Source organism: Chenopodium album, chromosome 20, assembly GCF_948465745.1.
Source record: "Chenopodium album chromosome 20, dcCheAlbu1.1, whole genome shotgun sequence".
Classification (NCBI taxonomy): domain Eukaryota; kingdom Viridiplantae; phylum Streptophyta; class Magnoliopsida; order Caryophyllales; family Amaranthaceae; genus Chenopodium; species Chenopodium album.
In genome coordinates, this window is record NC_137853.1 from 37,972,883 (window position 1) to 37,985,871 (window position 12,989).

Consider the following 12,989-nt stretch of genomic DNA (forward strand, 5'->3'; position numbering starts at 1 on the left):
GCGCAGAAGCGCAGCAGCAATATGGGCTTAGTCTAGCCGAGACTCCGTGAAGTTCTTTAGCTTTTGATGAACTTATTCTCAAACAATATACTACGTATTATGCAGACTTTTTAACTCCCAAGTTCTATCAATGAAATAATCCAAAATCTGAAAAAGAAAGCGAATTCAAATCCTTTAAACCCATTGGGTCAACCCAAAACCAAACCCTAATTCTAGTTGGTATTACCAGTTGATGATATTCAGCAGTCTGAGCTGAAGCTTGCAAATGTTTCTCAGCAGTCAGCACAATGTTAGATGCCCTTGTAATATCTACTAACACTCTTACCTTTAAGCAATTAGTAAATGTACAGAACATTCCTCTCCACTTTCTTATCTATTACGGAGTACACGAGTAATCTTAGTCAAATGTCCTACGTAGTACAGTACGAGTATATAAGAGCAATGATACAAATAATACTGCATCCAGGTAAACTAACACTAAACTATAGGCACCCGGGCTTTGGTCGGATTCGGCAGCACAAACTGTGCCAGAAATACATTGCTAAACTTATGCTAGAAGTCTGTCAATTTGAGTCATTGCTTGTTCACTTCATCTAGATTTCCACCCCAATCCAGCAGTACCTTTATTTCCAATGCCTTGTAAAGGTTCTTTCAGCCCATGCTGAGTTTTGCCAAGTCCTTCGCCCTGTGCACAAAAGCGCAGAATTACTCTATTAGCAATAGGGAACTACTAGCACAAATGACATCCATAGTACGCTAGAAGAAACTGCATAGTAGTTATTTGTTGAAATCAAATTACTTATATTTCGCTTTCCCACTTCAACGATTCCACCGTAGCAAATTCAAGAAATAACTGCTGAAATCGTTGAAGAGAAAATCGAAATAGAGGAAAGCGAAATACAAGTAATTTGATTTCAACAAATAACTATGAACAAATTCGTTTTTGTAGGACTGATCTGAGTTGGAAATAAATTAACTGAAACAAGAACCAAAAGGTGTTGTCCTTATTATCCAGAACAAAGACGTACCTCTTTCCAGCCCATGTTTTTTAGAATTTTTTGGGCATAACTACCAGCTCCAAGTGACATTTCCAAGGCTTCAGCTGCAGCTTCCTCAGTTGGAGGTGGACTAGCATCATCAGCTGACCTTTTTTGCCCAGGGGCTGCACCAAAACTGCCATGCAGTGCTCTTCTTTCAGCAGCTCTGTCTCTATATACATTGGTTTTGTGCTGGGAAAAAGAAATAATGTTCAGAAGCACAATCAGCAGTTCTTTAGAATTTGAGATCAATGCACTTTCAAGAACGAAAATGCTCTAGACGTGAGCTGTTTAACTTTCAAAAAAAACAAAAGAAACGATATGTCAAAGAATTCTTGGAAAAATGATATTTGGCAAGTGGTGCAGGGATCCATTAAAATAACGCGATGAGTAAACTTGCAAGAATGATGATAAATTAGTCAAACGCCTAATAAAACACTCTCTCAGCAGGGACATATACCAAACTTTTCACTAGTGATTCATCTGCATTTGCTCTCATCCAACAAAGGCAAGACTAGGTCATCAGTAGTATGAACCAAATCTAGACCTAATCATCACAACAGGCAGGTTATATTGGTATATATATCTCCAAACCGGCCTCACTACATCTTTCTTCCCTAACGCAATGATGTTTTCTTCACCTTTTCTAAAATCCCTCTCTTTTCCATTATTAGATTCCATTATCTCCTCCCCCCTAATTAATGCCTCCTAGTTCCCGTCTTCCATAGTCTCCCTTTATCGATCTCTGTCAATTCTCAAGGAGCACTTTAAATAGAAGTCTGGCTTCTAAGATGGTTGACCGTTGGCAGACTTGATTACAAATCCATCCAAAGTATGCAGTGTACTTGTAATATGATATAGTCACATTTACATGCTCAATGAGATTGGTCAATATTCTTCATACTCTAAAATAACAGTATTGTTTTCTTAGTTAATTCAATAAATCATAAATAATACGTAGTACAAAACTTCAGTTGGTACAAGCCATGACAGGAACATACCTTCTCATTAACAGGGGGATTATCATGGCATGAACTTGTATACTGCTGAGAGAGAACTTTGACTTCTGTTTTGGAACCACATGTTTTATTAGTCCCTTCAGTTGATAGCTCAGGAAATCCCCAGCCACTGGTTGGATTTGAAGCATCATAATTCAACAATGTGGCTAAATATCTTGCACTAGGGGTCCGCAGCTTATACACTTGCCCTGCATAACGATCTCTTTCAATAAGAAGGTTGCAGATACATGTTTGATAAGAAAGAAAGGAAGTGACAGATTAAAAACTTACTTCACTTGGCAGCAAAAAAGATTCAACACAAAAATGCTTTAGATATTGATCACAAAAAATTTGTCTAAAGAAGTTGATCATTATTCATCACACTTATTTTTCATGATAAAGTTTGCAACTAGGCTATATCCAAGGACAAACTGACGGAATCAAAACCCACACAAGTTGATCAATGCCTGAAAGCCAATATTATGACAACAGGATTGTTTTAACGAACCTTTAGGTTATGCTTATTGAACTGAATTCACTAATTCAGTGCTCATTAGTCATTGGATGATTTGGATAAAGTAAATATGATCAAAAAGGTAAATGAATTTCACCTAGCTGTAGGGAGGAACATAGAGTGATAAGCTGTCCAGATTTGAGAGCAGATGTTGTTACATGGTAAATAGCTTTCAGGTTTCAGCTAGGGTAAAAATAACTAAAATAAGATCAGGAAAGCCCCAATTCTCCAGCAAGGCAGTCATGTCAAAGGGCAGGAACGTATCAGCAGGTTGGCACCAGCAATATCTTTCATCAGCCAAATTATCATGAAATCACTTTTCTTTTCTTTTGAGAATTTTAGGAGTGGTTGCATAACGGGAAGTAAGTGGTGAAGGAAGAGTATGATAGAATATAAAGCATATTGTCAAATTCCTAAATAAAATGAGGACATGAGGTTGACAGCAAACCTGATCTAACCTGTACCAAATCAAGACAGGCCTTGCATATTGGAGCTGTTTTCAAACGACAACCATGAGAAGGCATGGAAGGATGAAGCTTGGAAGAAGGCTGCACTAATCTCCCAACCAGCTTAGCCACTGGGAAGGTTCCTTCCTTATGGATCTCTTTTACCATTGACCAATCCCACAAATCTATACTGTGAAACTCTGTCCCGAAATCATTTTGCGGTTGGACAACTTGACCATACTGAGCTTGCCAGCTTTCTTCTTCCCAAGAAGCTTCTGCAGAAGATAGTCACAGGATCAGGACGACAAACAAGCCAGTTCATTGTAGACATACAGATAAACGTTTTCAAGTCATCCATATAAATCAATCTGCAAAAATCACACTGGATCTTCAAAATAGGTCCAATGTGATTTTATAACATCAAACTCAAATGGAAGAATGGACACACAATAAGATAATCTGACAAAGTAAAAACTGAAAAGAACCTAAATAAATCTGCAAATGTTTGTTAAGGACTGACAAGAGTATTCAGAGAAATTTGAATAAAAATAAGAACCTTCATTCCAGAAACTATCACTTGAATCAATTGTAGTGTGATGGTCCATACTCAACTCATCATCTCCATCTCCATCTCCATCTCCATCTCCATACAATTTGTTGTTTCCTAGAATAATCAGAAGTCATCAGAGATATGAAATCTTGATGTCTAATACTGCGCAATACGTACTCACTAACATATAACTGTCAACTGAGTAAACTGACCATCAGTTGTGGACACAGAACCATCCTTGTCATCTGTTTCCTCAGGAAACTGCTGGTAATCAGTGGGATTAGGTGCTGTATTTTGATAGCCCGACAAATATAGTTCAATTAATGTATCTTCTAACCTTTAAAAAATGAGAAAAGGACAACGGTTAACAAGTACTGAATAAGCTGCAATGATTAGGTTTACCTCAAAGTAGCTGCCTACCATTCTGATGGTGGAGGATTTCCATGCAGCTCGCTGCTAGTGCACTCGCCTGCTAGAGAGATTAAATAGATATTATCTTTCAACAAAATATGAAAAACAAAAAAGAAAACTAGCGACATTCAAAGATAGTCAATTTTTTTTAACATTGGAGTTGGCTTGAGATTGTAGTTGATGTTCTAATACAACTATCAGATGAAATGTGGTGCACCAATGTTCACAGGAAGGCACAAGGAGGTGAAGAACTACCAGTAGTTGAAAACTTTAAAGCAATAAGACTGCTGCAAAGGCGAAGGTGGAACGTAAAGTAAGCTACAACTTCATTTTGTGAAGCATTGAAAAACTGGCAACTAACAGAACCAGAATTCAATCAACATACAGATTTAATTCAACTATACAGTACCTATTTGTTGAAGTGCATCATCATTTTCTTGGTAATTCTGATCATATACTTGCTTACATTCGGCTTGCAGCTGAGATTTACCCTGGCTTTCAGTTTCTGGTTGATAACCCTACAATTACATTGCATAACAATAAGATGTGATCCTACTATCCATCTCCCAAGAAAATCGAGGCAACCAAAAAACGAATGTAACACTAATACCTTATTATAGGAATCAAAGAGTATATAATTTCCATCCTCAAATTTGTAGTAAAATCCATCTCTAGTATTGTAATACCACCCTTCATTTGGGGCATGATAAAACCCACTTCTGCACCCATAAATACTCATATAAGGCAACAACAAATGCACAAAATTTATCCATTAAAAGCTTAACAATTTCTCCATTAATAATATTATGGAAATGCAATCTGTTCAAAACCTAGTTTATCCATTAATAGCTTAACCAGCCAAGTTTTTTCATATTTGTATTGGATGCAGGGATATGGGAAATGATGTAAGCGAAATTCGAATACATTTTTTCGAACCTTGCAAAGACTTTAACCAACTAAGCTAGTTGTCGTCGACTACTCAACTAACTAATGGTATCAATTTATGGAAAAGGGGCAATAACATCATTTAATCAATCAAAAAAGTAACAGATTTCAATTTCTGAATCTTGCAATATGTTCTTCTTCATCTTTGCATCAATTGGAAATTTAAGATAAATGGGAGATTGATTTTTGGAAATTACACATACTAAAAATCCCACTAAAAATTTGAGAAGATAGGAAGAAGAAAAAACCTGGCATGATAGTAAAGCTGGGAATTTTGGTCCCAAACAAAAGAGTCCTCTTGATTCTGGGTATATTGCTGCGCCTCTTCTTCTTGAGTACAAACCTCAATTTCTTCCATCTTTAATAGAAAAAAAAAAAAAAAAAAAAAAAAAAAAAAAAAAAAAAAAACAGATTGGCTGAATGTGATTGGTGATTCTTTGTTTGAATGTTCATAGAATCATAGGTTCTCTGATATCTCTCTGTTTTTTTTTTGTTTTCAAAATAACGGATGATAAAATGGTTACTATATGCAGCTCTGAGGGCTATATATAAGCATGTAATACACTCTTGAAAATTCTATAAAATTAGGAATTCATGATAAAAACATGCGTAAATCAGTGTAAGTAGTGTTTATATTTTTATGATTTCCTAACTTTACACAATATTCTAGTGCGTTTTTAATGCTTATATGTAGCCCTAAGGGCTATGTACAACATTTTCCTTTTATTTTTTTCCGTTTTGGAAGGGGTGAATAAATTCACCAATATGTTAACCAAGAATTGATCTAGTCATCCTTATGACTTAGCCGTTAGCACCTCCCCGTTAGATGTATTCTGTGTATTTAGTTCACTTTATTTTTACTTATATATTAGAAAAAATAACGTACTTGTTTTGGATAAAAGCTAATTGGGTAAGAAAATTTATACCCTAGAAACGATCTCCCTCTCTCCCAAAAACCGTCACCTGGCCCTCCTATCACCCTCGAAACCCTAGAGGGAGATCGTTTCTAGGGTTTTGCGAGGCTAGGGGTGGTTTTTTCGGGGGAGGGGAGATCGGGGCAGGCGCGGCGTGCGGCGGCGAGGGGCGAGGGAGGTGCAGCGAGTGGTGGAGTGGCGGGGTGGTGGCTGGAAATGGTGAGAAGTGAAGCAATGTGGTGGTGGTGTGGTGGTTGGATTGGTGGCAATGTTTCTCTTTCTTATTCAAAACAAACAACACAACAAAATTGGGGGATTTCCATTCCATTCATTGTCTTTCCCTTTGTTTATTCCATTCTGATTACCCCGTGCGAACCAAACGGCTCCTAAGTGTTACATTTGACCGTCACATAGTTTTAGACAATTTAATTGACTTAAATAAGATAAGAGGTAAGTGGGATAGTTGGAGTATTAAAAAATTATAAAGAAAAGATAGTGGAGTTAATAGTTTATTGAAAAGTAATGAATGTGAGAGGAAAGATATAATTTAAAAAAAAAAAAAAAAAAAGTAGTAGTAAGTTTGGGTGGGGACCATGAGAGAAAAGAGATATAATAGTTTTATGTAGTATTTTGCCAAAATAGAAAGTGTAACACTTATTAAAACATAGAGGGAGTAACTTAAGAATAAAATAACATTACATATATATATAAAAGAACATTATCTTTTTGAAAAAGTACGTTACATATAAAGAATGGGAAAATGCTACGATACTACCCAAAGTCATGGAAGAAGATGATGAACAAGGGGGGATACAGAAAATTTTTATAGCCCGGGCAGAAGTTATAAAGCATTATGAGTTTAAGAAGCCCACACTAAATTTTTTTTGCAAACTTCCAAATCTATGGAACAAATAACTAAACAACTAAGCTTACATTAAAACTTGAATACTTATACAAGATTTTTTATTTATATAATATCAAAATCTGTGCATTGGGGGGGGGGGGGGCAAGGCCAGAGTAGCCCCCCCTGGATCCGTCTATGATGATGAACAACAATAGTAGTGCCAAAAATTCAAACAATCAAGTAAATTCATGATAATAAAGCTTTATATGAACAACAAACATTATCATAAAACACAAAATATAGGTAAAAATAACAAGCAAAGAGAGAGTTCACTATTAAAGCACAACCTAGGGTTTCATATTCATGAAGTAGAACAAAGATGAACAAAGAAAGAAAAGTCATACCTCAAATAAGTAGAAAATTAAACTCTTGTAAAGTGAATTAACAGTGGAAATCAAGCAAGTTAAACACTCAATATCAAGTTTTTCAGCCAAAATCAAAAATACCCAAAATTCACAAATCGTGAAAAATCCGAAAATTTGGTTGTGAAATTCAGATTTTGGAGTGTAAAATCTAGTACTCCGTATAAATGTGTTTGAGAGTGATGAATTAAGCACATAAAAAAAATAAAAATGAAGAATTAAAAAAGAAGAAGAAGTTAGAGGGAGAGGAGAGAGAGTATCGAGGAGAGAGTAAATGAATGGGTGAAAGGAACGTTACATATAAAATAAAAAAACATTACATATAAATGAAGCTTCATAAAAAAGAACATTAAATATTAATAAAAAGATCATTTAATTTGTCCCAATATTCTTTAATTTATATGTAATGTACATTCGGGTGTACCATGCACATGGACACCCCCCTCTACTAGGGCTGAGCAAAACTATTTGATAATCCGAAAATCCGATCCGAAAATTTAGAATAACCGATCCGAAAACATTTTCGGATCGGATATCCGATCTGAAATTTCGGATATCGGATCAGATATCGGATATCAAAATTTTGAATTTCGGATATCGTATCAGATATCCGATTTGATATCCGAAAAATACTCAAACCAGCAAACCTTAAAAAGGCCCATACCCCAAAGGCCCAAACCTACCAACCCTCAAAACCCTTGAATCCCACCGTCCCTCTCTCTATCTCTCCTCTCAAATCTTTAGCTCCTCTCTCTGTACTTCATCCTCACCGCCACTCTCTTCTTTTTCATCATCCTCTTAGATCTCACTCATCTCAACAAGGAATCAAGAACTGCAACCCCACCACTCCTCTCTATCTCTTCTGATCTTCTCTTTCATCTTCTCCTCCTCCTTCGATCTTAGCAACCACTAGCTTCCAATTTCTCCTTCGATCTGATCCTCACGGCTGCTTTACTGCCGACCCACGCAACACCCTCCTTGCTCCCTCAAGCTTCCAACCCACAACGACGACGCCTCTTCTCAAACTAATTTCAATGTAATTCTTTGTTTTGTATTTTGATTTGTGTAAAAAAAAAATTGTTTTGTGATTGGTTTGTGTTTAATTTCTTTGTTTTGTAATTTGAAAAAATATTTGTTTTATTAGAATTTCTAGTCTATTTGATTTTTTTCTTGTTGTTCTAGTTGTTCAAGTAGTTGCAGTTATTTTTTTTTTTAAGAACAGTTGCAATGAATATTTTTTTTTAGAGAGTTGATGCAGAATCAATTTAATTCACCTTTTTAAAAAAGATACCATTAAATTTTTATTTATATAATGCGAGTATAATATTGTTAAATGGGTCAGATTCACGCTAACGGCCTAACGTTTACCTCAAAAAAAATAAATAAATAAATAAATAAACGGGTCGGATATCCGAGCTATTCGATCCGAAATTTTCGAATATCCGGATATCGGATATCCGAAAATTTTCGGATCGAATACGGATATCATATATGGCAATTTTCGGATACAGATATCCGATCCGAAATCCTGATTCGGATCGGATATCCGATCCGTGCTCACCCCTACCCTCTACCATGGTTTCAAACATCCTTATATGACCCCAGGAGTCATCCAACACATTTAGTTCATTTTTTGAAAAAATGTCAAAAATTGATCCGAAATCGTGAATTATACCCTTCAATTTTGGACAATTTTCCACTAATACACCCCAGGAGTCTATTTGGGTGGGTGTAACCGTCCAATATGCCTTTAAAGAGTCAATTTACTCGTTCCAAACTTGCACCGATTTCGTGAACTCAAGCCTACCACGGACATTTATGACAACATATAATGGTTATATATGGTTATAAACGATAATATATAACCTTGAGATGTATTCCCTGAAGTCTCAAGACTTTTCGCCACTGGGCCCCATAACCTCAAAAATTTCTCAAAAAACGTGGATTATAGCCTTCAATTTTGGAAATTTTTTACCTTTTTCGCCCGAAAATAAAAATTGCCGAGATGTTTACCATGGTCCCTAATACCCTCCGAGAGTCCAATTGGATGGATGGAACCATCCAATATGCCGTAAAACGGTCAATTTACCCGTTCGAAACTTGCATTGATTTCGTGAACTGAAGCCTACCACGGATATCTTTTGCAACATATAATGGTCATATATGGTTCCAAACGTCATTATATGACCCTAAGATGTATCTCACAAGGTCTCAACACTTTTCGCCATTGGGCCCTGTAACCTCAAAAATTCCTCAAAAGCGTGGATAATAGCCTTCAATTTTGGAATTTTTTGACCTTTTTTCGTCCGGAAATAAAAATTGCCGAGATGTTTACCATGGTCCCTAATACCCTCCGGGAGTCCAATTGGGTGGGTGTAACCAACCAATATGCCTTAAAACGGTCAATTTACTAGTTCGAAACTTGCGCTAATTTCGTGAACTGAAGCCGACCACGGACATTTTTTGGCAACATATAGTGGTCATATATGGTTCCAAATGTCATTGTATGACCCTAAGATGTATCCCTTAGGGTCTCAAGACTTTTCGCCACCGGGCCCCGTAACCTCAAAAATTCCTTAAAAAGCGTGGATAATAGCCTTCAATTTTGGAATTTTTTTGACCTTTTTTCGCCAAAAAATAAAAATATCCGAAATGTTTACCATGGTCCCTAATACCCTTTGGGAGTCTAATTGGGTGGGTGGAACCCTCCAATATGCCTTAAAACGGTCAATTTACCCGTTCGAAACGTGCACCGATTACGTGAACCGAAACCTACTACGGACATTTTTGGCAACATATAATGGTCATATATGGTTCCAAACGTCATTATATGACCCTAATATGTATCTCCTAGGGTCTCAACACTTTTCACCACCGGACCCCGTAACCTCAAAAATTCCTTAAAAAACGTGGATAATAGCCTTCAATTTTGGAATTTTTTGACTTTTTTCGCTCAGAAATAAAAATTGCCGAGATGTTTACCATGGTCCCGAATATCTTTCGGGAGTTTAATTGGGTGGGTGGAACCATCCAATATGCCTTAAAACGGTCAATTTAACTTGCACCGATTTCGTGAACTGAAGCCTACCACGGATATTTTTGGCAACATATAATGGTCATATATGGTTCCAAACGTCATTATATGACACTATGATGTATCCCCAAGGGTCTCAAGACTTTTCGCCACCGGGCCCCGTAACATCAAAAATTCTTCAAAAAACGTGGATAATAGCTTTCAATTTTGGAATTTTTTGACCTTTTTTCACCCGAAAATAAAAATTGTCGAGATTTTACCATGGTCCCTAATAACCTCCGGAAGTCCAATAGGGTGGGTGGAACCATCCAATTTGCCTTAAAACTGTCAATTTACTCGTTTTCGTACACACCTCTTGTATTGGCTATAAGCTTTTACGTGCCCTGTAGCCGGATAATGGTCATATATGGGTCGAAATAATATTATCTGACCCTGGGATGCATCCTGTAATGTTCTGTGAAATTTCGACACCGGGTCCCGACACCCCCTCAATTGCTCCGATTTCATCTATTGTATCATTTTTTCACCCGGCGAGATTATGCATCCAAGTACTTCCAAGGGTTCCCAAAGTGCTTTGGGAGTCATAAATAGTGCCCGAAAACATATAATTCATCCTTAATCATCATGTCTTAAGGGCCTTTGGAGTCGTAATTAGTGTCCGGAACACCGTATGCCTTGTCCTTGGGTGACTATTTTCAGTACGTTAAGGGCCTGTTCTCATACGTTGAAATTCAGTTCAGTTCAGTTCAGCTTAGTTCAGTTCAGTTTAGTTCAGTTCAGCTCTTAATTTCCTTCTCTTATAAAATATTCAATTCGATTCAGTTCAGTTCAGCTGAGTTCAGCCAATGAGAACAGCCCTAAGGGTGAATAATTCTCTTACTCTTCCTTTCTACTATCAAAATGTTTAGCCTTCAAACTCGTTCGGTTGACCTATAAAAAGTTTCAATCCAATAAGAAAATTTGTCTTATCTACCTTTAATAATGGTCTATCCCAATCGTTAGAATCGTTTACCATTCCCTAAAAAAAAAAAAAAAAAAAAAAAAAAAAAAAAAACCAACAAAAGGTTTTCGGCCCAATATAAAAAAGTGGGCTATATCCTTAATATGAATAATGTCGTACCCAAGAACCCTTGGCCCAATAGCTAAAATGTGTTACATAGAATCCTACAGTCCTACTGGACATAAAACATTAAATTACATAAAATTGAAATCTAATCATCAACTAGGCTACTACAGAAATACCTAACAAGATTGTTTCTCCTGCTAATGGTCTAATGCATACATTGTCAATTTGTTAATTGCTCTATTTTGTTTTAGTAATAGAAGAAGTTGGTAAAGTGGATCAGCCCAAGTTGGGACTGTGCCCTAAATGTTACTCGTGCGACCGTGCCTTATATGTCCAAGCGATCGTGCCTCATATCATATCTTGTCTCTTAAGCCTAAAATGCGACTTGAGCACAACATACAACCCAACATGCACACGTTGAAAGAATTTAAAATAACCGCTGTTCATTTATTGATGTATGTGCTTGGCATGATGACATAACCTATATGAGCAAGCAACTTCAAGATACAACCATTATGATCATGATTTTAGAAACTTGAATTCAAAAGCCAATATATAAGAAATTTACATATGACATGATATTATGAGTTAAAAACAATATCAAGAACAAATTTGTACACTTTAGGGCAAATTCTAGTGACTGTAGTAGTCAAATATATGCACAAGGAAAGGCCAAAGAAGGTAAAAATGAGTGATGCAGAATTTTACATACAACATACTGTAAATTATTAGATCGAAGCATGAACATCTCTGAAGTTGGAGAATATTAGCCTTTGCCTAAACACGTGTCAACTTCCCAGTAGGGGACCTAATTTACCTATATATATTAATGGTTTTATAGCCATTCACAAATGTCAGCTTCAATCAATGCATGCTTAATTTTCAGTCAATTAATGTGTTCATCATATGATTGGATAATAGTTGCAACTTGTTTGTTTTACCATTTTTGTGACTGGTTACTGTTCCTTCTCCGAAGAGTGTAATTACCTATGCCTAGTTGCCTACCTTCGTTACATATTATGTGCAACTTTTGATTTTTTTTTATTTTTATATCTCACAAATAATACATAAGAGTTGCACATAATATGTAACAGAGGAACGATATTAACATTTTTTTATATTAGTAGTACATCGTTATGGCCTAATAGGTCATGTTGAGATATCGGTATGTAATAATATACTACTTTGCATTGTAATATTTTGTACTCGTACTTTGTAAGTCGATATGTATACAATACGACTTATACGAGTATCATTCTAAATTAAAGTCACAAAGATTGATAATCTTATCAATCAAATACTTTCTTCAAGTGAGCCAATATTAGTTCTTACTTATGAATCAGTTGAAGAAGGCTAAGAGTAACCACACAACTTTGGACCACTAACCTTAAATTGAAGCAAGCTTAAGCAGTGGCCAGCCTACAACCAATGCCCACAAATTAAGTGATAGGTAGAAACTTGGGACCTTGTGGCCTGTTATTTGTTCTTGTGGCCTGGTGTTGTTATTACTATATTGACGTCTACTTCGATATGTATGGCTAGTTCTCAATGATTGGTGTGGAATATCATACTAGTTTAATGTTATTTGCTAACGAGTAAGCATCCATATGGCATGGTTGTCTGGTTGTGGCTTGTGAGACCACGTAGTGTATGTCACAGAAGTTCGAGTTAGTAAAAGAAAGAGCCTCCTTAGAGAATAAAATGGGGGTATTTATCGATTTATTTGAATGAAGATTGTCAAAAGAACTACGTTACTAGTAAATAATTATTTTTGTGTAATGAACGCGTGACTCATAAAATAGATCAAT

General features: G+C 36.2%; 1 protein-coding gene across 1 annotated transcript; it reads right to left on the reverse strand.

The window, feature by feature from the left end:
* Positions 1–313: 313 nt before the first annotated feature.
* On the reverse strand, positions 314–5,265 carry LOC145598780 (uncharacterized). The gene is made up of 10 exons (XM_081655170.1): positions 5,150–5,265; positions 4,567–4,675; positions 4,366–4,474; positions 3,966–4,014; positions 3,758–3,882; positions 3,552–3,659; positions 2,998–3,270; positions 2,039–2,244; positions 1,029–1,229; positions 314–685 (listed from the first exon to the last, which is right to left on the reverse strand). The coding sequence occupies exons 1-10, from the start codon at positions 5,257–5,259 to the stop codon at positions 590–592; spliced, it is 1,386 nt and encodes a 461-aa protein (XP_081511296.1). The 5' UTR covers positions 5,260–5,265; the 3' UTR covers positions 314–589.
* Between the last annotated feature and the right edge of the window lie 7,724 nt (positions 5,266–12,989).

Excerpts from the sequence above, each read along its gene's own strand:
- LOC145598780 (XM_081655170.1), bottom strand. The coding sequence starts at position 5,259 with ATGGAAGAAATTGAGGTTTGTACTCAAGAAGAAGAGGCGCAGCAATAT. Across the intron at positions 4,015-4,365 it reads TGATGCACTTCAACAAATAG|GCGAGTGCACTAGCAGCGAG; the intron begins GTACTGTATAGT and ends TCTCTCTAGCAG. Across the intron at positions 3,883-3,965 it reads AATCCTCCACCATCAGAATG|GTTAGAAGATACATTAATTG; the intron begins GTAGGCAGCTAC and ends CATTTTTTAAAG.